This window comes from Condylura cristata, unplaced genomic scaffold (genome assembly GCF_000260355.1).
Source record: "Condylura cristata isolate star-nosed mole 26May11 unplaced genomic scaffold, ConCri1.0 scaffold00016, whole genome shotgun sequence".
NCBI lineage: Eukaryota > Metazoa > Chordata > Mammalia > Eulipotyphla > Talpidae > Condylura > Condylura cristata.
The window spans coordinates 31,440,784-31,463,648 of record NW_004567117.1 but is presented as its reverse complement, the minus strand read 5'-3'; the positions used below and the strand labels follow the sequence as shown (position 1 = coordinate 31,463,648).

Here is a 22,865-nt window from a genome sequence, read left to right as displayed (position 1 = left end):
CAGTTCTTGTAGGCATAAGTAAATAAAAATCTTTAAAAAAAAAAAAAGATTAATAATATTAGGATCATATAATTATGTATATTTGAAACTCTGTTATTAGGCATAGACACATTTAAGGTTAGTGTGTTGGCCTTTCATCATGATAAAATCTCTATCTTAATAGTGTTGTTCTTAAGCCAACTCTGTCTGATACTAGTCTAACCACCCCAGCTTTCTTATGACTGGTGTTTGCATATCGTTTTTGCTCACTTTACTGCTAATGTAACTGTCTTTAAATTTACAAATGTGAATCCTGTGAATTGCATGTGACAAGCTGCCACTTAACTGGAGTGTTTATTCCATTTACATTTAGTAAATTAGTTTTATTCTCTGAGAGTTGTTTATTTAGGTCTGTTAGGGCATATTTCGGAAAAAAGTAGCCTTTGCTCCGGTTTAAAATAGCCCTGCTCCTAAATCCTGGCCTGCCTGAGAATTCACCCGGGTATCCACGTTCAGAGAGTTTTATCCCTTCTGACTAGTGGGACTACAGTGTCCTCATCCGTCCTCATCCTTATGTGACTCAAATCTGTTTCGTTTGCTGCTCCTGGGTAAATCACTGCCACACCTCATGAAGTGCTTTTCTGAACAATATAATTTAGTATTTAACCAAACAATGAAGAAGATCCCTGAGCAGATTTCTAGAACCCACTCTTGCATATCTCTCTAGTCTAATAATCGGCTCTGCAAATTCCAGCTGCCACAGCAGCCTCAAATTCGTGTCCCTGTCATCTCAGCTCAGCACAAAACTGCTATGTGCTGTCAGGTCCCCGCCCATGCGAGCCAGTCCCAATTATTCCTGTCGCAGCAGCTCACCAGTATAGGACTCGTGTGGGCTCTCTTCTTCGAGGGATAATTCTGCATTTGAGCTGTTGTACCTCTGAAAGCAGTTTCTTCAGCTACTTGTCCAGCTTTTAAGTTGTTTATAACAAAAGAATTATTCAATATCAGTTACACTCGATGGAAAGCAGAAACTTTGTAGTACTTTTAGTCATTCTCTTTGAGAAATAAGAATCTAAAGCTATAATTCAGAGACCGTGTATTATACTAGAGAAGTAATCTAATTGTACTCACTTCATTTGAAAGATAAGAAAGTTGAGATAGGAGCACAAGTGACTTGTAATAAATTATATTGTGAGTTACTCATAAGTCAGCTAAACCCAGATTTTCTAAATCTAGATCTCTGTCCACTATTCTTTCCCCATAGTGTCTTATTAAAATTTCTCTTCTCTTTGAAATGGAATTTTAAACTATCAGATTTTGAAATTTTTTTTTGCATTAAACATTCACCTAACTTCATTTTTTTGCTGCATTAGTTAATCCTGCTATTAACACAAGCAGGATAAACAGTCACAAGTATATTTTAGAATACTTGGCATTTTGTAAAACTATATAAGTCCTAGATAAGGAGACACTTAATTCTTTTTAATGTAATTGGGATTTTTGGTTTCTTTTTTCAGTTTGTTTTCCTTGCTGTCTAAGAAACACAACAAAGTTCTGGAACAAGCCACACAGTCCTTGAGAGGTTCTCTGAGTTCCAACGATGTTCCTCTACCCGATTATGTAAGTAGTTACCTTTGTCAATATAAATATTTTTCTATTCATTGCTAAATTTATAAATAAAAATATCCTTCTCTTAAGATCTGACTGACCCGATGCCTGAGAAACTACTAAAATACAAATAATGGCAGTAAAGTTCAAATCAGGGGAAGAAAATTTAAATATTAACAACTGGTTGAAGAAAGTCACCCCTAAAAACAGTGATTGTGAATGACTAGGAATCTTATTACTTTAGTCAAGAAACGAATTAGGCAAATATGATAAAGTCAGACAAAAACAAAAGGAGGAATGTTTAGAGGAGGTGTGCAAAGGTTTCTCAGGGAACTCAAGAGCAAGAAGTACACCTGGATTTCAGAGTTGAGAGCCTGGAAGTGAAACCGAATTAAAAAGGGTCCTGTCTTTCTGGGCCCAGTTTAGACTGCTACTTTTTGCTTTAATTTTGTTCTTCTGCTGCTTTCCCTCACCAGAGTACTTTCTCTACTGGCTGGCTGAAATAGTCACAAAAAGCCTTCCTCTCTCTCTCTCTCTCTCTCTCTCTCTCTCTCTCTCTCTCTCTCTCTCTCTCCCAATCAAGGGCCTTGGGCCTGCAGTGCCTTTGGCCATCCCAGCAGTCTTGATATTCTTGCTCTTAGGTCCTGGGAAGGAGGACCCCACTGGCTCTGTGTAGGGCAGGAGCTACTCTCGCCTTGTCAGCCATGGTCAGCAGAGAGCCGCCCATCCGGTCATCTGTTTCCTTTGTTCCATCCACAGGAGCGATGAAGAGCTTCTTACCACCTTAGCTCAGAAAATAATGATGGGCTAGAGCAGAAGCAGCACAGGGATGAGCATTATATAGCAACGGGCAGGAGAACATCTGACGGGCAGTGCCACTAGCTGACCTTTCTTATATTTTGGAACATGACTTAGGTGAAGATGATAAAAATTACCTTGTCATAAGCCACAGAAATAGTCCATCTGTTCTACTAAGGAACTCCCTAACTCTCTAGACAACAGCTTAGTGGGTTGAGATTTAGAAACTGCATGAGACATCCTAAAATTTGAAGTTTGTATTAAGGATGCATACTGGACAACAAGACAGTCGTTTAGCTTGTTTCCTATGGTTGGTTTCATTTAAATAGTTATGCCGATAGGATAACTGTGGGGCGGCACCAGCCTAGACACCAGAGGCGCTGACAGAAGAGATGACTGCGTGGCACACTTCTACCCTTGAGACCACTGTTAGGAAACAAAAAGCTATGTCTTTCTGGTTGCTCCTTGCAAACTTCTTCTGGGCCTGTATGATACTAGGGATTATATTTATTAATAACTTGATAGCAGTCCATCTGTAAATATCTTGTCATTCTTTTACAGTTATTTGATTTCTAAAGTAATTTTGTGTCCATTATTTCACAAAAATGTGTTAAATGTCTATAGCAGTGAGGTTGTCCTAAAAATTCTCCTTTAATGAGTGACCAGAAGGTTGGTGTTTCTTTTGAGAAAATATGTATCTAGAAATACATATTTAATTGTATTTGCCAGCTCTGAAGGTGACAATAGTGAAAGGGCAGGTTGAATTTGTAACAGACATGAATTCTACTGTTGAATTTTTTAGTTTTTAGTGTCTTCTTACGTGAAAATTTTACAGAGTAAAAATGAATTTTCTAAAGCATCTGTTTTCTAAAAGTAGTGGGAAAATTCCATTTGGAATCTGTCGTTGACAGTCATTACTTTAACACTGAGACTACAAATCACAGCATTTTTCAAATGGGTTCATGAACTTGAACATCGCTGCCTTTCCTAGGGGTTAATTGAAGAGGGTGGATAACTCTGATTCAGTAGTAGTGATGATAACTATGAGTCACTCCTGCTACTGATGTGAAAGGTGATTAGCAACTTTAAAAGTTCAGTGCGGTAGTAAGTCCTTTTGTGATAACTTAATGTTCCCTTGGTCATTTCCGTTGCTCAAAACTCTGTGTATTAGCCGTTTACATATTTGAAACCTTGTTCTCATTGTCATTCTCTTTTAAATTGGTCATTAACTGGAAAAATAAAATATGTTCTGCCCTAGAAATTTTACTTAAGCTATTTTGCCAACAACCACATAAAGTTCTGTGTCTTAGTGTACTGCTGTAGACCACGTTTGTGTAAATGATGGAGAAGGAAAATCAAAGGGTCTCAATGCAGCAGTAGATTCCCTGATGTGTATTTTCTAGCAAAGAGTTTGAAGTAAGTGCTTAAAAATAAGGATATGTTTTTCTTCTCACTGTAGTACATAGAGCACTTTCAGTCTACCTAGAGGTTTCGGAGTTTATTAAGAAAATGTTTGCTCTCATTATACTGTAAAATTCACAAGTCAATTGAGTGACAACATAGAAAGCAAATAGCATGTTACAAAAACATTGTTATTAGTATTTCACTACATGTGTGTTTGTCTGAACATCTCAGGGGAAGACTGAGACCTTCAACCAAGTTCTAGATAATGAGGAAGTGCCCTGACTGCTTAAGAGGAAATAAAACAAAAATGGCACTCAAGTCCTCTGTGGGAACAGAATGCCCACTACCGAGAGTGAGAGGTGGCACTGCAGGTTTTACAGAGGCAATAAAAGTGCCTAATTTTGCTGTATTTTGCATGTCTATATCAGGGTTTTATGAAATTTAATATATTGTGTAAAAGGAAACGAGAGAGATGTGATAGAAGACTCTCACCAACTTTTAAAAATAAGAATAATTACCTTTCAAACTACTTTGGCAATATACAGTAGAACCTGACTATTGAAAGTGAAACATAATAAATATGTCATAGTTGCTTTTTAAACTGTAATTGTGATTTTTTAAATTATCAATATTACCACAGTGTCATCTAAACTTTTCCTCACTCTAATAGTCTATCTTAGCAACTATTTGAGATGCAAAGAACCTGACTTATTCTAGGTCAAACCGTAAAGAACCAAATGATATTGCCATTTGATTATTGAAGAACTTTGAAATTTCATATAGATAATAAGTGTATAATGTTATAAATACACACATATAATGTTATATAAATAAGCTTACTATATATAATTTAATACACATTTATTTATCTCAGTGATTCTCAAAGTCTTGGGTTTTCTTTAATTCTCTTATGACTGTACAGCCAAGTTGTTAAAGGCTACATGATGAATGATAATGTCACTTCCCCACTTGCTAACACTGTGTGTACTCGTATAACCTTATGTTAAAAAAAAATTGTTTAGTTAAAGTACCGGTATATTTAATCCACATAAAAATAGCTCTTGAGGCCCTCCCTGGCGCAGCGGATTAAAGCACTGCACTGGGAAGCCAAAGCCACTTTAGCATGAGTTCGATTCCCGCCTGCCCCGGAGGAGACCACATGGCGTGGCAGACCTCTCCTGGCCCGCCCGCTGCTCCCCTCAGCAGTGTACTTCGTCGATCTGCCTGTTCTGTTCCCCACTCTTGTCTCTGGTGAAGCCTCTCACCGCCCCTGAGCCTCTGGCCTGTACCCCAGTTCTGTATGCACAAATAAATAAATCTTTAAAAAAAAAAAAAAAGCTCTTGAGAGCATCAGTCGTTTTCAAAAGTATAAAGAGGTCTTCAAAAGTATGAAAATGTTTAAGAAGAGCATCCCTAGTGGTCTAGGGGTTAAGTCTCAGCACTATCAAGCTAGTGTCAGCTACTCTGGCATGAGTTTGATACCCGGCCAGGCTGCTAATCCACCTGGCACAGCAGACCTCTCCTTTCTCACCTGTGGCTCCCTCAGTAGTGAATTATTTCAGTAGCCTGTTCTGCTCCTCAATTCTGTCTCTGGTTTGTCCTCCACCCTCCCCCCCCCCTACCATCACCACCAATACCTCTGGCCTATACCCTACTTCCTGTATGCATAGATGGATGGATGGATGGATGATGGATGGATGGATGGATGGATAGATTTTAAATGCTTAAGAACCAGTGGTATTTATAATTACATCCCCACACATTAAAAAAAAAAACACCAATTATTTGCTCTGATATTCTGTGATTCATTCTTCTTTGTCACAGTTTGGCACTGAATATATTTTGACATATGAGTGTACTGAAAATAAATGGACTGAATTTTTACCAGTTAGATGACAGGATGAGACCCAACTCAGCACACCTGGCAGGTATCCTGGGCTGAAAAGAATTTTAGACCTAAGTCATCTGTGCGACTTACAATTTGAATTGTTTGACTATTTTCTTAGTCAAAATAAGATTCTCACATGTAGTGGGCATGGGTACTTTTCAAGATGAATTATTAACTTTTCATTAATGTTTGCATCATCTTTATAACAGAGTTGATTCTTTCAGGCTCACATGGTAGTTGCAGCATTTTTTTTCCCCCCTTTTAGTTCATTACAAATAGAATAGGTTGTTCAATCTCTACTTGATCTAATTGTTTGCTGTCTTAAATTGTAACTTCCTAAGGAACAAAAGCCAGTTATTTGAAATTTACTTCAGTCTTGTGATTGATTATCATTACCATTCTGTATGTAATGCTAAAATACTACTACCTTGAAATAGTTTATTTAACTCACTCTTAAACAAATGACTCTTATTAATAAGCTTTTAACTCTTGTTTGTAAGTTTTATGTCTGCTTTGAACCATTTAGTTTCTTAATAAATATTTTATGGGTTATCCTGACCTGATTCACATGACAAAGTTTAAATTCAGGGATTTTTCAAAAAATTTTTAAGATTCTTTGTATTTACTCTTTAATTCAAACTTCAGATTCATTTAACTCATAGTTGTTAGATAGGTAATATTGAAAACTATTTTAGTTTTTTGTATTATATAATGCATATGCTTTTGCTGAGCTAGTGTTAAAATCCCTATTTCTACATAACACACACACACATACACACACTCATGCATGCATGCACCTGTGTATACACAAAAACACAGAAATAAATACAACTCTTCACATTTTATAGAGCTTGTTTTTAGTGACACTGTTATTTAAAGATTTTTCTTTAGTACTTAAAGGAAGGCTTAGAGAACTTAACATATAATGCAGTGACAGTTATCTGAGCGGTACTGCCTTATCTAGTAAATGTGAAACTATGTAATTTTTTTTACTGCTAAAATAGTTCCTTTTAGATGTTGTGACTTTTGAAGGAATTACTTTGGGGTGTTTTACCAGTTATGGTGACACTAAATCCAAATTTACTAAACTTCTATTTTGGAATTACTTTAACAAGGTGTGAAAGGTAGAGGTGAGGAAGACACAGTGCCATATAGACAGGAAGTCTGAGAGACTAGTTACAACAAATGCATAACCGAAACACAATTCAAGGTAAGGCACATTTTATGAAGCCATACTCACACTTGTGGTGTATCAGGAGAAGGTAAGAACTTCTGTGAAGTAGGGAAACAGTTGTGGCATTTTCATTGAATACATTGGAAATTTGACCTGAATCTGTGAAAAGACAGATTCAGTTGTTCTAATGATTAGATTGACCCATATACATAATTGAGAGGTGATTATGACCTTCTAGTGCATCATGTCAGGAACACATGATGTTGGTGTGTATTCCTGGTGATACATGATGTTGGTAGGTGTTCCTGGTGATGCATAATGTTGGTATGTATTCCTGGTGATTGTTCCCTGGGTTTATCTTGATTGCTTTACTAGGATGGTATCTGCCAATATTCTTCCCATAAAGTTGCTAATTTTCTCTTTATAATTATTGTATCTTGGGGGACATACTTTGAGTATGCCATACCGTGCCTGTATCCTATCTCTGCTTAAATATTTTCCCCACAAATTTTAGCATCCATTGGTCAGTCTTGCCTGCAGTCTTTATTACTAATTCTCAAGTGATTTTCTGTTTATCTCATTTCTTCCACATTTATTAATAGAATCATCTGCAGAGAAGAGGGGTGGGTTGCCATCTCTACTCAGGATATGTATTTATGTCAGTATGCATGGGTAAGTTACTCATCATGTTATTTATCTCATGATCGTTGTTTTGTTGCTTGGGTTGTTACACCTTTAACCTTGGGGAGTTCTTTCAGGTTGTATCCTCTGTCCTTTCAATATGCTTCTGTCTTCTTTGTTTTTTCTTGAGAACCTTTACGTGCTCCAACTGGAATCCACTAATTCCCCAAGGACAATCATGAAATTTGAATCAAGATCTTTTTAGTTACTTTCATAATATAGAAGCTGGGGGCAAGGGTGGAGAGGGAGCTAAATTTGAGTGATGTTGGCAAACATTCCTAGAAACAACTGCTCTAACCTTATATTTGAAGACCCACATTGATTACCTGTTCTTTAGTACAGCTGTATTAAAATCCAGGTCAATAAAGTCTGTAGCAAGTGAGCAGTCTCCCTACCCCTGCCATCACCCAGAAATTTTTCCCCCCCTAATTAAAAACCAGGACTGACTTTAACATAATCAGACTTATTTTCTGGGTGCTATTATAACTTGACTTTGGATATGTTTCTGAATCAAAAGTACTAAAAAATATTCTGAAAATGCTTCTAAAGACAGTATCTAGTTGATGGCCTCCCCTGTTGTGTAAAAAAAAAAAAGAAAATCATTCTTAAAAAGGACACCTCAGTTGAGGGAAGAAGTTTGCCTTTTCTTTCTTCCTGTAAAGGAAGTTTGTCCCTTCCCTTCTTAGGCAGTATGGTGGAATATTCTCTTTAAGGGTTTTTTTTTTAATTATTAAAAATACTTTTATGTTCCCTCCTCTGACTTATAAAAAGAAATAGGATGTACTTGCGTTGAAATCTGGCAGTGATTAATTAACTTTCTAAGTGAAGTTTAAAGAATACCGAAAAAAATGCATATTAAACTCTGTAGCAATGTGTGATAAATTTGTAAAAACCAATGATCACAGTTTCTTTTTTCCCCCACTTTGCATTGTTGTGAAAAACTCTTACTTGCTGCTGTGCAGACTTAATCTAGAAATGCCTTTGCCTGGGATTCTCCAGATTTTCTTTCTTTAAAAATTTATGATTTAGATGTTCTGTTTTCCTTGAATTTTGATTGTTTTTCCCTTTCTCCCTTTCTGCCCAAGTTTGTAATTCCTATTAGGGAGAAAAGACATCTACTATTGGAATTTTCTTTGATATATCCTTGATTTACATGGCAAATAGAAAGCAGCTGTCTATTTAAGCATCTAATTCTTGAAACCATAGTCCCCTCAAGCGTCATCTGGAAATAATGTAGCTTGTAAAACAAAGCTAAGAAGAAAAAGCAATGTTTGTTTTATGTGGGATGAATGATTTCTGTTGGGGTCCTTTAATTTGGCTATTATGAGGGTTATTAAAAAGCAGTATTACAAAAGAGGTTTAAATGAAAAGAATTTTTTTGAGCTGGTATCTTATTATTACAGTTGATTATAGTCAAAGCTGCAAATATTTTATAAATGGCACTTTATTTTAGTTTCTCCAAATAAGACCCCCAAAAAACCAGTAATCTTACTCATTGTGTGAGTGGAAATTCAACTTTTTTCTTAGTTGATTTAATTTTTGAAAACAAATTATATTTAAACATTCAGCTCTGTTTTCCTGGAAATTTTGTGGATTTTGGAAAATTCTTAGGAATCCATGTAAGAATTTTTTTTTTTTAAAGATTTATTTATTTGTGCATACAGAACTGGGGTACAGACCAGAGGCTCAGGGGCGGTGAGAGACTTCACCAGAGACAGAGTGAGGAGCAGAACAGGCAGATGGACGAAGTACACTGCTGAGGGGAGCAGCGGGCGGGTCAGGAGAGGTCTGCCACGCCATGTGGTCACCTCCGGGGCAGGCGGGTATCGAACTCATGCGGAAGCGGCTTTAGATTCTCAGTGCTGTGCTTTAACCCGCTGCGCCACCAGGGAGGGCCCCCATGTAAGAATTTTTATAAAGGCAAAATGTTTATGAAAGCATCAGCATTTATCTAGATTTAAGGTATTATTAGAAGATTCAGTTAATACCAGAGGAAGTTAGGCCTAAATTGTTTCTTAATTTATTCATAAATTATTTGAATTTCTGAGATGTGAACTTATAGATCTGAGTCATAGGGGTTGATATACTTTGGAAGTAGAAAGGTTGATTTCTGCTTTCACAGTTGTTAGAGGCTATTGCATTGTTGAAATACAGCTTTCTTGATATATTAATATAACAAAACAGTTATTATGGATAAATGTTCAGTCCTTAATTGTACTTGGTACCACATGAATTATTTAACATGTTTGTTTAATAATCAATAGGGGATTACAATCGAGATGGGAAAAAAATGTACAAAATGATGTAAAAATAAACTTTTGTAATAAAAAAATGTTATTAAAAAATAATCAATAGGGTAGGCATGATTATTTTCATACAGTTGAGTCACCTGTAATCTCTCATCTGTTATCTTTTTTTATCTCAAATTTGTGTTTTAACTGAGGTTATAAGAAGGGTATTGTGTTGCTCTCAAACATACCTTCTTCCCTTTGAGGTGCAATGTCAGCTAATCAGCGACTGAATGAGTGACTCATCTTTTTTGCCTCATATCCTAATCCTACACCGTACTGAGTCTTTAATAATCAAGTATCATTATCTCTTATGAAGTTGTTTCATGTTGGTCAGTGAGTTCAAACTAAAATAGCTAAATCTTTTGTTTCAATACTAATAGTACTTTAAGTTTATAGGTGAAAGGACTTATTAACCAATTCCAGGTCCCAAATTTCCCATACCTATTGTGAATGCTCTATGTAATTAACTTGTATTTTTAGGTTAACGGTATTAGCTACCAAAAATGTAGTACACATATAAACATTCTAAGTGGTGCTTGAAATTCCATATTTTTGTACCAAGAGTGCAACTATTATTTTTTAGAAACTTTTCTCTGCCATTTGAAGACATCAATGAGGATTTGAAGACATCAATGAGGATAAGAAATCTCTGACCTCATGAAGTCTACATTCTAGAGAACAGAGATGTGTGCAGATTGTGTAGACAGGTGGGATGAGGGAACAAATAAGATGTAAGAAGAGAGTAAGTCACATAGAAAAATAAAGCAGAATAAAGGGATGGAGAATACTAGTAATGTAGGTACAGGGTCAGTGGAATATTTGTCTCATTAGAAGGTAGCACTTGAGCAAAGAGCTGAAGAAAGAGGAGCAATGAGTTGTGGAGGTATTGAAGGAAAGTATGTGGAACAGGGAGTACCTCAGTGAGCCCAAGAGGGTGTTACTGATAGCAATTCTGTGGATCAGTTTTATTTTCATCTTAAACAAATTGTTAATTTGGAATGACTGAGAGAAGTTTTGGATAGAGCAACACCCCCAAAATTAAAAGGCCTGAGTTCTATTTTTGAACTACCTTTAATTGGTTGTAAGCTTGTGCAACCTTTTCTGAAACTCTGATCCTTGATTTCCTTGCCTTAAATGTATCTTAAAGTGGTTGTTAGTGTGTGATTTCCTTAACACTGGCATTCTCTGGTTCCTTTATTCCCATAAAAATAGAGCACTTCTGTGTTTTTTGCTATTGGCCATTCTCACAGGTGTGAGATGTTATCTCATTGGGGTTTTGATTTGCAAGTCCCTGAGATAAGTGATAATGAACTTTTTTTTTCATGTGCTTGGCCCTCTTTTAGGAGAATTATCCATTTTTGGTTGGTTATTTGATGTTTTATATGAGTTCTTCATTTGAAAATTAACCCCTTGTTGGAGTATAATGTGCAAATATTTTCTCCCATTGAGCAGGATATCTTTTCACTTTAAAGATAATTACTTGGTCACTTTTAAAGGAAGAAAATAAAATCCTCAGCAGTATTTTTTGACAGAAGGGTTATGTCAGAAGAAAACTGGAATAACACTTTAAGTTACACAAGGACAGCAAATGTGAGCCAGGGATTTTATATCCTGCCCAACTGACTTGCAAGTAAAACAGACACAAACAATATTATAATATCTAGGAAATCAGATAAAAATTGTTTTCTTCCTAAGGTCTCTACTGGAGTAGTGGTCAGTAACTTTCCCTATAAAGAACTGGGAGGGATATTTTAGACTTTATAGTCTATACTATTTGTGTCACATACCTATGTTTTGTATGTTTTTGTTTGTTTGTTTTTACAATCCTTTGTAAATGTAAATACTTGTGTGACTCAGAGGTTATATAAAAACAGGCCACAAACTTAATTTGCTCACTGGTTAGAGTATTAGGCAATCACAATGATTAGGGAGACACAAGCATAAAGGCTGGAATTGAGCATTAGCTTTATTTTACTTGTAAAGTTGACACTAAAAGATATTCTTAAGCCACAAGAGTATCAATTGGAGGAATAAGAAGAGGAAATTAACTAATTTCAATTTTTTTTACAATAGTGAAATGGTGGAAAATGACAAACAAGATATAAGAATAAAAATACAAACTAGGGCTATGCTAAGTAAAATAAGCCAGGAGAGACAAAATAGCAATGGCTTCTCTCATGTGGAATATATATAAACACGTTTCAAAGATGAAACTAAGCCAATAACAAACCCTAAAAATCTGATTGCATATTCGAGGCAGCCCAGAGGTAAAGGAGAATTGAGATCAAAGTGGACTGTGGTGCGTTGATGGTGGCTGTGGTGTGGACATACACCTGAAGAAGTGTGAACCTGTACCTCTGAGAGCCATACAGTGTTGTCAGCCAGTGTTACCTCGAATAGAAGATCTTTAAAAATAGATACAAACTGGGCCCTCCCTGGTGGCGCAGTGGGTTAAAGCACAACCCCGCCTGTCCCGGAGGTGACCACATGGCGAGGCAGACCTCTCCTGACCCACCCGCTGCTCCCCTCAGCAGTGTACTTCGTCGATCTGCCTGTTCTGCTCTCTGCTCTGTCTCTGGTGAATCCTCTCACCCTCCGCATCTCTGGCCTGTACTCCAGTTCTATATGAATAAATAAATCTTTAAAAAAAATACAAACTAAGTAAAATACCAATATGTAAAAAGAAGGCAAATAGAATAAACCATACATTAAAAAGCTACTTATGTAAAGGACTTAGATATATCTATAAACATAATATCAAATTCTGTGAAATCGTTGAAACCTAGCAAGTTGGTGACAAATCTAAAGCTTTGTCAGTAAGAGCTGGTTGAATAAACTTTGATATAGAGTCACATAAGAGCACTTATACATTGGTGACATATTTGCATTTGGGAATAAAAAAGAGGGATACACTATAAAAAATTACTTTCAGTCACCTATCAGAAAAATGAAGAGCAGGTGACTGAGGAATAGAGCTAGACTTTGACAGTTCTTGTCCTTAAGATTTAATTTAAGAACTGCTTCTGTGATTCCTCATCCTGTTACTCTACTGGGGATGTGAGCTGGTGAAACCACTATGGAGAGAAATCTAGATTCACCTTAACAATTTTAAAATGGAGATACCTATGAACCAGTCTATCCCACTGGCATAGATCCAGAGAATATGAAACCATCAATTAAAAAAACCCCACATAGGGGGTAAAGTGGGGAATGGGATCAAAAAATGGAGGGGGGGAGGGAAATGCATGGGATTATGGTGATGGCACACGGGTGACTTGGTGATGGGAAACCCGTGGGGATTACAATTGAGATGAAAAAAAAATGTACAAAATGATGTAAAAATAAACTGTTGTTGTAAAAAAAAAGAAATACATATATGACTTTTGTCTTCTCCAAAACTTAGTGTTTAGTAGTCTGCTGTACTTAAAAAAAATACTGGGCAAAATTCACAGCAGTGATACTTACAGAATCTGGGACTTGAAAGCAGCTTAAATCTCCTTCAGCAGATAAACAAATCAAGTAGTTGGGGTGGGTACATACCCACATGGCCATTTCAACAAAGTGGAGGGAATCTGAGAGCATTGTGTACAGCAAATTAAATGGGAGCAGTAAAAAGTATTAAACATTCAAATAGTGGACAATTCAATAATATAAAACACTTTCAAAAAGTAGTGGATGTTCATCGATATCCTGGGCTCCGAGGCCAGGGAGTGGCGGGAGAAGAGAGGACAGGGTGCATCGGGGGTGGGGGTGGGGTAGTGTACATGAATCTGCTCTCAGAATCTCAGCATGTTGATTGTTTTCCAATGTGAATATGACTCTGCTTGCAAATGTATGAAAAATAAAGTTCCTCCAACAGAACTGGAGTATTGGTGATTATAAATATGTGATTATAAAGCAACATGTGGGAGAATAATCGCTAAAATTTGAGTAAACTGAAATAAAAGAACCTAAGCATATATCCAATAATTAGTATGGATCACTAACATCCAAATGATTCTTTTTCCCCATAAGGACACAACTGGAAAAAATAAAAAGATTAAGCCATTTTGTAGAAACCTCAGTGTTGTTATTTTAAGACATAGGTGTGTGTTATGTGAGATACAGCAAATGAGAAATTATGAAATACTCCAATTTCATTTTCCCCATTGCTTTGGGAATCTGGATTCTTTCTTTCTTTTAAATTGGGAAGGACTGAGTTTTATTATTTAAGTGAAGCAGTGATGGTTTATAGCATTGCTTTTATTTCGGGGTTAGTCCTCCCTTCGTGTGTTGTTATTTTAGTGCACTGTCTACTAAAAGCAGCCACAGTCCACCGCCGTAGATCCTGTACTCCCGCCCACTCTGGATTCCTCAGTTCTATTAGGAACTTTCAAGGGTTAGTTTTTAAGTTCTATCTGTCCCTTTTGCTTGATTTCTCTGTATTCACTTGCTAAGTGACACCATCCAATATCTGTGTCTCTCCTTCTGGACTGGAATCTTGCCACAGGAGTATTGTATCTGCAGATATAAAAAGAAAATTTTCAGTGAAGACCGATTGATCTTGATTTTGAATGAGATGTATCTGTATGTATTCAAGTTTTTGTTTTTTAATGTCTATAGCTATGTCTGGATACCCCATTTCTGTCTTTTGAACTCATGGAAACAGTAACCACCCTGGTAGCATAGCACTGAAAACCCCTAGCAGCCAGATTTCCACTAAAGAGAACAAGGAATCTGTCTTGCCTTTTACATAAAACAGTGACACCTCTCATAAAATAGTAGATAAAAGAAGTTCCTTCCTGTCTAGAGGACATGTTACCTAGTAACTGAAAAAGAAATGATACTATAGCACTATTTTGCAAGCCTTTATAAATTAGTGGATCCAAGCCCTGAGCATGAGTGACTGCTACCTTCCAGAAGAGGCAAGCAGACACTGCGTCTTGCTGTAGAATGCACTGCCACTGTGAAGGAGTCCTGCTAAATCAAACCTCCAGGTTAGTTACCAATTTACTGGAAATACTCAGAACAGAGAATATTAAAAACCACAACCAGTGTCCACATTACAAGAAGCTCATATACAATAGGGTTAGTAACCTGGTTTATTCAACTAATAAATTGCAATAGAAAAGGAGAGAGAAACACACTTTAATAAAAACCAGTTGCATTATGAAGATTTTATTTGGATTCTCATTCAAACAAACTTTAAAAAAAATTTTTTTAACTAGTTAGAAAGTCAGTATTGTTCAAAGATCACCATTAACTTCTTAGGTGTGAGAGTGACCTGTGGTTATAGAGAAGAACCTTTATGTTTTAGAAACATATTACTGATATACTAATGCCTGGATGATATATCTGGGGTTTGCTTCCAAATAACACTTGAGAGAAGAAAGTGGGTGAACCCACAGAGAAGCAGTTGGTCATGAACTGATAATTGTTGTAGCTGAGGGGTAAATGGAACTTTATCCTATTTCTTGCATAAATTTGAAACTTTCCAATTAAAAAACTTAGATGTTGAATAGCAGTGTGTAAATATGTTTAGCACTTTTGAACCCATGAAAATGGGTAAGTTGGTAAATTTTATGTTATGTGTATTTTGCCATAATTTTTGTAAAATGTTAACATGAACACTACAGTCTAAAAAAAATAAATTTAATCTTCATATGAACTTGATGTTAATCCTTAGGTTCCTTTTAAAAAATATATTATTTGTTAACTAAAAACATTAATAACTTACCCATGGATTATTATGGAAATTGAGATAATCCATGGAGCACATTAGGGCAATATTTGGCATATAACAAGTATAATGTAAGTATTAGTGACTGTTATTACTGTCACTGCAGCCACTACCACCTGTACATGGGATTTACTTAAGTCTTTTATTCTCTCATCACTAAAAACTAAAGCTGAGTACTAAGAAGCTGTTAAAAGCTCTCTTCTCAATGCACCATGGCAGAATGTCATGAGCTTGTACTCCATGTTAGGCCTGAGCTAACTAAATTAAAGTACCTATGGGTTATGCTCCCTTGGTTAGTAAATAGTGACCTTGAAGAAGCTACCATAGGTCTCCGAGTATCTCATTTATAAAGTGAGATTACTAACATCTACTTTGTCAAGTTAGATTGAATACAAATTATGATACATATGATATTTTGGCATAATGCCTTGACCATAGCTTTCAGTAGATGAAGAATATTATATCATGATTATATGCATTCAAATATGATATCTTTGTTCAGGAGTGAAAGAAAAGACAGACTTTTCCATATATCCTGCCTAAACACAATTTATCAGAACATAAAAATAATCTATTTCTGTTTTAAATGTGGGCTTTAGAACATTCTATTAAATTGTATCTATTTTTCCCAACTTTTGAAATTTCACTTTCTTTCACTGGTTTTGTTTATCAAAATAGCCTTAATGCCCTTCTGTTTAGAGGAACGTGGTGATTGTGGCAGATGTAATATATGTGGAATAGTAATGCCCAGTGGTAATCCGATTTTTCTAGTGACATACAGAAATCCTACATCAAAAAGAATGTCTTAGGTAGCAGATGCACATTTTAAAAAGTACTTTCTTTCCCACTAGAGATCAGGTACAACAGAGAAGAGGTCAGCATCCAATAGAAATGCTTTCTAGAGCATTTCATTCCAGAATTCTAGAGATGTCTGTTTCTATCTCTAACTCTGTAGTCTGTGGTTCTTTTTGTCTCTCTTTTTTTTTTCTTCCAGTTTGTTGTTTTATTTCCTTTAATACAACAAGTCAACATGACATCTCTTGCATTGTAGCATTGCCATTATTGCTTTCAGAGATTCTCAAGGTATTGAGTTCAACCTGAAGCTGTGGGACTTACAGGATACTAGGAGACATGGCTTTTTTCCTTAAGGAATCCAGTAGTCGGTAATATTACAGACAAGTCACACAGATTTAAAAGAGATTATTAACTAGTATTCAACCTGATAAAATTGATATCAGTAATCTCACTTTATAAATGAGATAATCGGAGACGGCTTCTTCAAGGTCACTATTTACTAACCAAGGGAGCATAACCCACAGATTAATTTAGTTAACTCAGACCTTGCGGAGTACAAGCTCATTACATTCTGCCACAGTGAAGAGAGCTTTTAACAAGGAAATTGATATCATTGATATGTGAGTAATGATATACATACCCTTACTTTCTTAGGAAAGAAGAAAACATTCAAATTCTCATTATTTAATAACAATAAGACTTATTAATGCTTAGTACATACTAGTATTATTTTATATGTTTGAACTTCACTTTCCCACCCAAGAAAACACTGTATAGAACCACTGGATTTGAATCCTGCTTCTGTCTCTTTGTAGCTCTGTGATACTAAGAAAACTGCTCAATCTTTTTGAGTTACAGTTTTCACATCTGAAAAATAGGCACAACTCATCTGTTATTATTTATTATGAATTTTAAATAGTTGATTATTATTTACTTGGTTTTTAATGATTATGGTTTGTTTTTAAACATCATGTGTAAATGCTTTGGGATTCTACAGAGCTTTGTTTCTTGAGGGAACTGTATGCAGACCAGAATATAGATGCTTGGGAAACAAGCCTAGCCGGTGTCTCCTATAAGGAGTTGGATATTATCTGTAGTTTGGTGAGAACTCATTGAAGAGTTTCAGGCAGTGGAGTAACCAACCTAATGTACCTCTAAAAAAAGTACTGTGGAAAGTGATTTAAGTGATTTAAAGAGGTAAGGTGTTCACACTGAGAGGCCAGATAAGTCAACTTGGTGAGAGATGAAAGTGGCTTGGAACTCAGAGTGGAGGTGGAAATATCAGTGTCACCAATGTAAAGATATTCAGAGATAAAGATATTCAGAGACGTAGCAGTTGATGAGAACATCAGCTGATGAGAGTGAGAAAGTGGCATGAGAAGAAAAGAGGGATCAGTCTGGAATGCTGAGAGGTTGAAGAGGAAATGTGAACAAGAGAAGTCTGGGAAACCCCTCATGCTCGGTGTCCATTTGGCATGTCTTAGAGGAAAAAATGGGGAACCAACCATGGATTGAGGATTGATCATGAGATGAAGTTTAAAAATATTTTAAAAAACTACTAGACACACACACTAGCCTCCACCCGCAATCTGGGAGGTATTGGGATCATGTCCTTCCCTAAAAACACCTATAAAAACATTTTTTCAAAGGAAGACTCAAGTTTCCGGTATATTCCCAAGACTTTCCAACACAGAACTCAAGCTAAGTTTGGAGGTTGAGGGGAAGGTGTGGGAAGAAGCAAAGAGTAGCATAACTGGCAGAGTGGCTCCCCAGCCAGCAGGGCACTCTGGGGCACTGTCAGTTTCTTTGGAGGAATTTTGCCTATGTCAGTCCAGGACATTGGGAACTCCATGACCAGAGCAGGTAAGGAAAGCTTCCCCACCTCAACAGGTCAAAGAACCACCAGGCTGAGCCAGCCCCTGCTCCATCTCAGGGCAATGACAGAGAAACTGACTCAAGCTACAGCTCATCAGTCTGTCAGAGAGGATCAAGTGGCACACACAGCTTGCACCCTCACTGCCACAGAAGTGGCATGTTGTGTACAGGGGCATCGGCTGTGTGACAGCCTTGGCTTGCAGTCATAACTGGACAACCCTGCTCTGGTGCCTCCTGCATGCCAAGCCCAGGGCATGTATCAGGAACCAGAGGTAGCTCCCTTCACTGGGAGATTCACGTTTCATAGTTATGGCCCAAAAGAGAAGCAGTGGCAGAAGAGTGGGGTGGGAAGTCAAGACAACTAAGGCACCAAATAGAACTTGCTAGGAAGAGAAAGGAGAGGCATTAGAGATGCCACTTCATCTTCAATTCTCAAACTGAGCTTTGGTATTTGATCCCAAGACTCCCCTCCTTACACCACTGTAAACTGAGAAGAGGGAACCAACAAAACAAAACTCCAGCGTCCCAGCCACAGAAAAGCAAATAAGAAAGCATACATGCTTAGGAAGCCAGGAATGGCTGCATCCAAGATGGAAAAGCAAAATGAGAACAATAGAAGTTCAGGGATCGATATAAAGGATACAGAAATAGAGGATTTGTCGATCAGACAAAAACTTCAAAACAATATTTAAAATGCTAACTGAGCTTCTGGAAGATCAGTCAAAGGCAGACAAGGCAGGTGCAAAAATCTTAGAAACGAGATTCAGGAACAAAGAGAATCCTTCACCAAAGAGATTGAAAATATTAAAAGATCACAAAAAGAGAAATGAAGATCAATTTAGAAAGCCCTTAAATAGAATTAAACTGGCAGAGGAAAGAATTTCAGAAATAGAAGGCTCAAAAGTACAAATCACCCAATTAGAAAAAGATAAAAACAAGACATACAAAAATAAGGAAACTATGAGAAATAACAGACTCAATTATAAGAGAAAGCATAGGGATAATAGATATTCCAGAAAGAAGGTGGGGCGGGGGGGTAAGCGGGAAGCAGAGACCCTATTCAAAGAACAGCTGAGAATTTTCCAAACCGAAGGAATGAATTAAGTATGGATGTGAAACAGAGCACCCCAATTTTTAAATACAAGAATTTGAACTATACCAAGACACATCATTATTAAATTACCAAAAGTCACATATTAAAAACAAATTACAGGAAACAAGTTAAAAGAAATTAATTTACAAAGGCACCCAAATTAGGCTTTCCTCAGGTTTTGACCAATACACTCTCCAGGCAAGAAGAAAATGGAAGTATTCACGATCCTAGAAGACAAGGGCTGCCAGCTGGTAATACACTGTCCTATGAAGTTTTTCAAGTATTAACGTAAAATTAAGGCTCTCCCAGACAAACAAGCTAATGGAACTTTTTTTAAAAAAAGATTTTATTTATTCATACAGAACTGGGGTAACAGGCCAGAGATGCAGAGGGTGAGAGGATTCACCAGAGACAGAGCAGGGAGCAGAGCAGGCAGATCTATGAAGTACACTGCTGAGGGGAGCAGCGGGCGGGTCAGGAGAGGTCTGCCGCCCATGTGGATCTTCTCTGGGGCAGGAGGGAATCGAACTCATGTGGAAGTGTCTCAAGCTTCTTGCGGAAGTGTCTTAAGCTTCTTAGTGCTGTGCTTTAACCCGCTGCGCCACCAGGGAGGGCCCAGCTAATGGAATTTATCACCACTAGACCTGCCCTACAAAAAAAATGATCAAAAGAAGTTCTTTTACAAGAAAAGTGAAACACAAAATTACAGTAGCAATACAAAACCAGCAAGAATGTGACAAATCAACAACAAAACACTATAGGGAAGAAAGAAATGGACAGAACCTGTGTAGATTTTAAATTAGCAGTGCTGAGTAAACCAAGAGAAGAGTAGGAATGTCAAAGTATATTCTCACAGCTCAGGTCAGAGGAAGCTACAAATGGCCTCATCGTGGCACTGAAATTATTTCTGTGAGATTGCATGTACATCCCATCGCCCATGGTTCAAAGGAAATACTCCTGGAAAATATGTGGAAATGTATTTTTGTTTTACGAATGTTTGTCATTTGCCTCTTGAAAAATATAGAGCAAGAGGCTTTGAGAACTCAGTACAAATGAATGCTGTGTAACAAAGGGTGACTGGGTGGGTGCTGAAAAAGCTTTGGAGATTTTTTTTTTCTTTTCAATCTAGTGCTCTTACTATTATATTACTTATGTAGAGCCTTCTGTCCATTGAGTTCAAAGCACTTACAATCATCAAGCCATTTATTTCTTGGATTTAATGAATGGATGCCCATTGTTCAAAAGCCCGCGGGCATAAGTACAAAGTTATAAAAGCACACAAATTAAATGTAATGGCACAGGAGCAAGAGAGAAAGCCAGCAGGATTACTGCTATGTCTGTTGGGAGTGCCAGACTCTTACTGGGGGTGGGGGTGGATGGGTGGGGGTGATGAAAACAAAGGAGAAAAAAGAAACAAAATAACTGTCTAGGACTTATCATTTTCTGAGAGTTACAAAATAAATTTTCAGTCAAAGAGAATCACCATGGAGTGCACTTAAGTGTCCTGATTGAATTTAGAAGGTGCTCTGGAAAATGCTCCAACACTCAGACTAAGGTTCTACTTTAATAAGGAAGTGTGAGAAACTGTTCTTTCACCCTCATTTTGCAGGTAAGATATTCACATACAGAAGGATTTTCGTTAATTGCTCTTGTCTCAAAGCAGTATCAAAATTAGAAGCATAATCTTTTTCTGAGATTACTAGTGAAATACTCCATTTCATTTCTTTCAGCAATTTGGCTTATTTAGAGATATATTTACCCCTTTTTAGTCAGTTTTAAGGATATTTTCAGTTTAGTAAACCAGACAAATTCAAACTGATCCTAAAATGAGTTTAGAAGATGAAAAGTTCCATTTTTCAGAGTGGTTATAATTGAAAATCACAAAATTAAAAGTCAAGAAATACCAGCACACACTGTTTCCCTTTATTTCTGAAGAAGACAGATGTCAGAAGAAATAGCAGAAACGATTCAAAACATTAGCCCCTGGGGTTTGGGAATGGGTGGTGTGTGAAAGTTTGGGCAAGGGACTACTGTTTTAGTTTGTTTCTAATCTAGTGATAGTCTTGTCTTTGCTCATTTGTTAGTTTGTTAAAAATTGAACAAAAACAAAGTTTTAGGGAAAAGAAAAATAAGAAAAGGAAACCAAACTCATGTACAACAATTATTTGGGATCATTCTCAAAACTGGATTTAATACAGTCTCTCTGTTCTAGCTCATGAACTAACAGCCTCGTCAGCACCCTCGCTCTGTAAAGCATGATCTCTTGATCATTCCAGAGATTTGGCTAAAATTGCTAATAAATTATAAATTCACAATTAGACATTTTTTTACCTCTGGTATCCCTTATTTATTTGGAGATTCTAATGACACCAACTGAAACTCTTGAAAGCCTTATAGAGTGGAATGTTAAATGAGACACTTCCTGTGCTTCTTTATTCATGTCTCAGTCTGGACGGTATTTATTTATCCTCCTTTTCCTCCTTTGCTTTGCCTTCACAGCATTTTCCCACAGCTCACAGTTTCTCCTACTGCACTGTAAGCTCCATTTGGGGCAGGGATCATATCTGTTGGTCAGTCCTTTAACTTAGCCTCTAGGCCAGTGTCTTCATAACACCAGTCATTCTGTATTTGTTAAATGAATGACAGACTTCATCTGGGATTATTGTGTTGGCTAATTGGTAGCTATTGGGAGGATTGATTAAATTGCAGCAATTAGCCTGGTAACCCAAAGGAGTTAATAAAACTCCCCCAGCTGCTGAGAGTACATTGAACCAGACCTACCAAGCCCAGGAAATTATGGGGGAGCATAGAATACTGGGCAGTTGTTCCGTCTCATTGTTTGAAAGGCTCTTAAAAGGTGTAAGGAATATTCAGTGAGCTACTGTTTTGAGATCTTTTGTAAAGAAGCAGTTGTAACTAGTTTTTTGTATGTGTAGTTAATGAGTTTTAAATTTTTCCCTCTGTGTCTTTGTCTGCCTTTGAGTTTTTACATTCTTTTTGCTCCACATGTTTGATTCCCTATCCAACTTAGTCAAATTTTAATTGACATACAGTTGAAGTCATTAAGAAGGTTATAATCATTCTTTTATGTGCTTGTTGGCACACCAGAGTTAGTGTTAACAGTGACTGTTGAATAATAGCCAGTAAATTAGTTCAGATAATGTCACAACATGTTTCCTAAATATAGATCAGACACACACAAGGAGAAAACTGCTTCCTAAAAATTTTGCTTGGAGAAGCATTTTTATTTAAAAAAAAAAAGCAACTAAATTGCTAAAATTGATTTTATTCACTATAATGCCATTTTCTTGTTCTTTGGATATTTGAGCACTTTTATTCACCTGGTTCCCAGTATGATCTCATGATAAAACCAAATGATTTCCAGGGAGGTTTTAAATGATCGTTGGCTTTATTGATGAAATGAGGTAGACAGCTTCTTCTGTAATTGCTGCTGTGCACTCATAGGTCCTTACCAAAGTGAAGTGAATGGCGTGCACTACAGAGGACTTCCTGGTGAACCATCTCTGGTTGATGCATGCCTGGTGTAGCCTGTCCCACTT

The 22,865-nt window shown here is 36.9% G+C and overlaps 1 protein-coding gene across 1 annotated transcript in view; it reads left to right on the top strand.

The window, feature by feature from the left end:
• Positions 1–22,865, top strand: part of DYM (dymeclin) — a 286,000-nt gene that overhangs the window by 170,099 nt on the left and 93,036 nt on the right. The window contains exon 14 of the mRNA XM_004684007.2: positions 1,497–1,599. Coding sequence (XP_004684064.1) covers positions 1,497–1,599 — 103 coding nt within the window. The remainder of the gene's footprint in view (positions 1–1,496; positions 1,600–22,865) is intronic.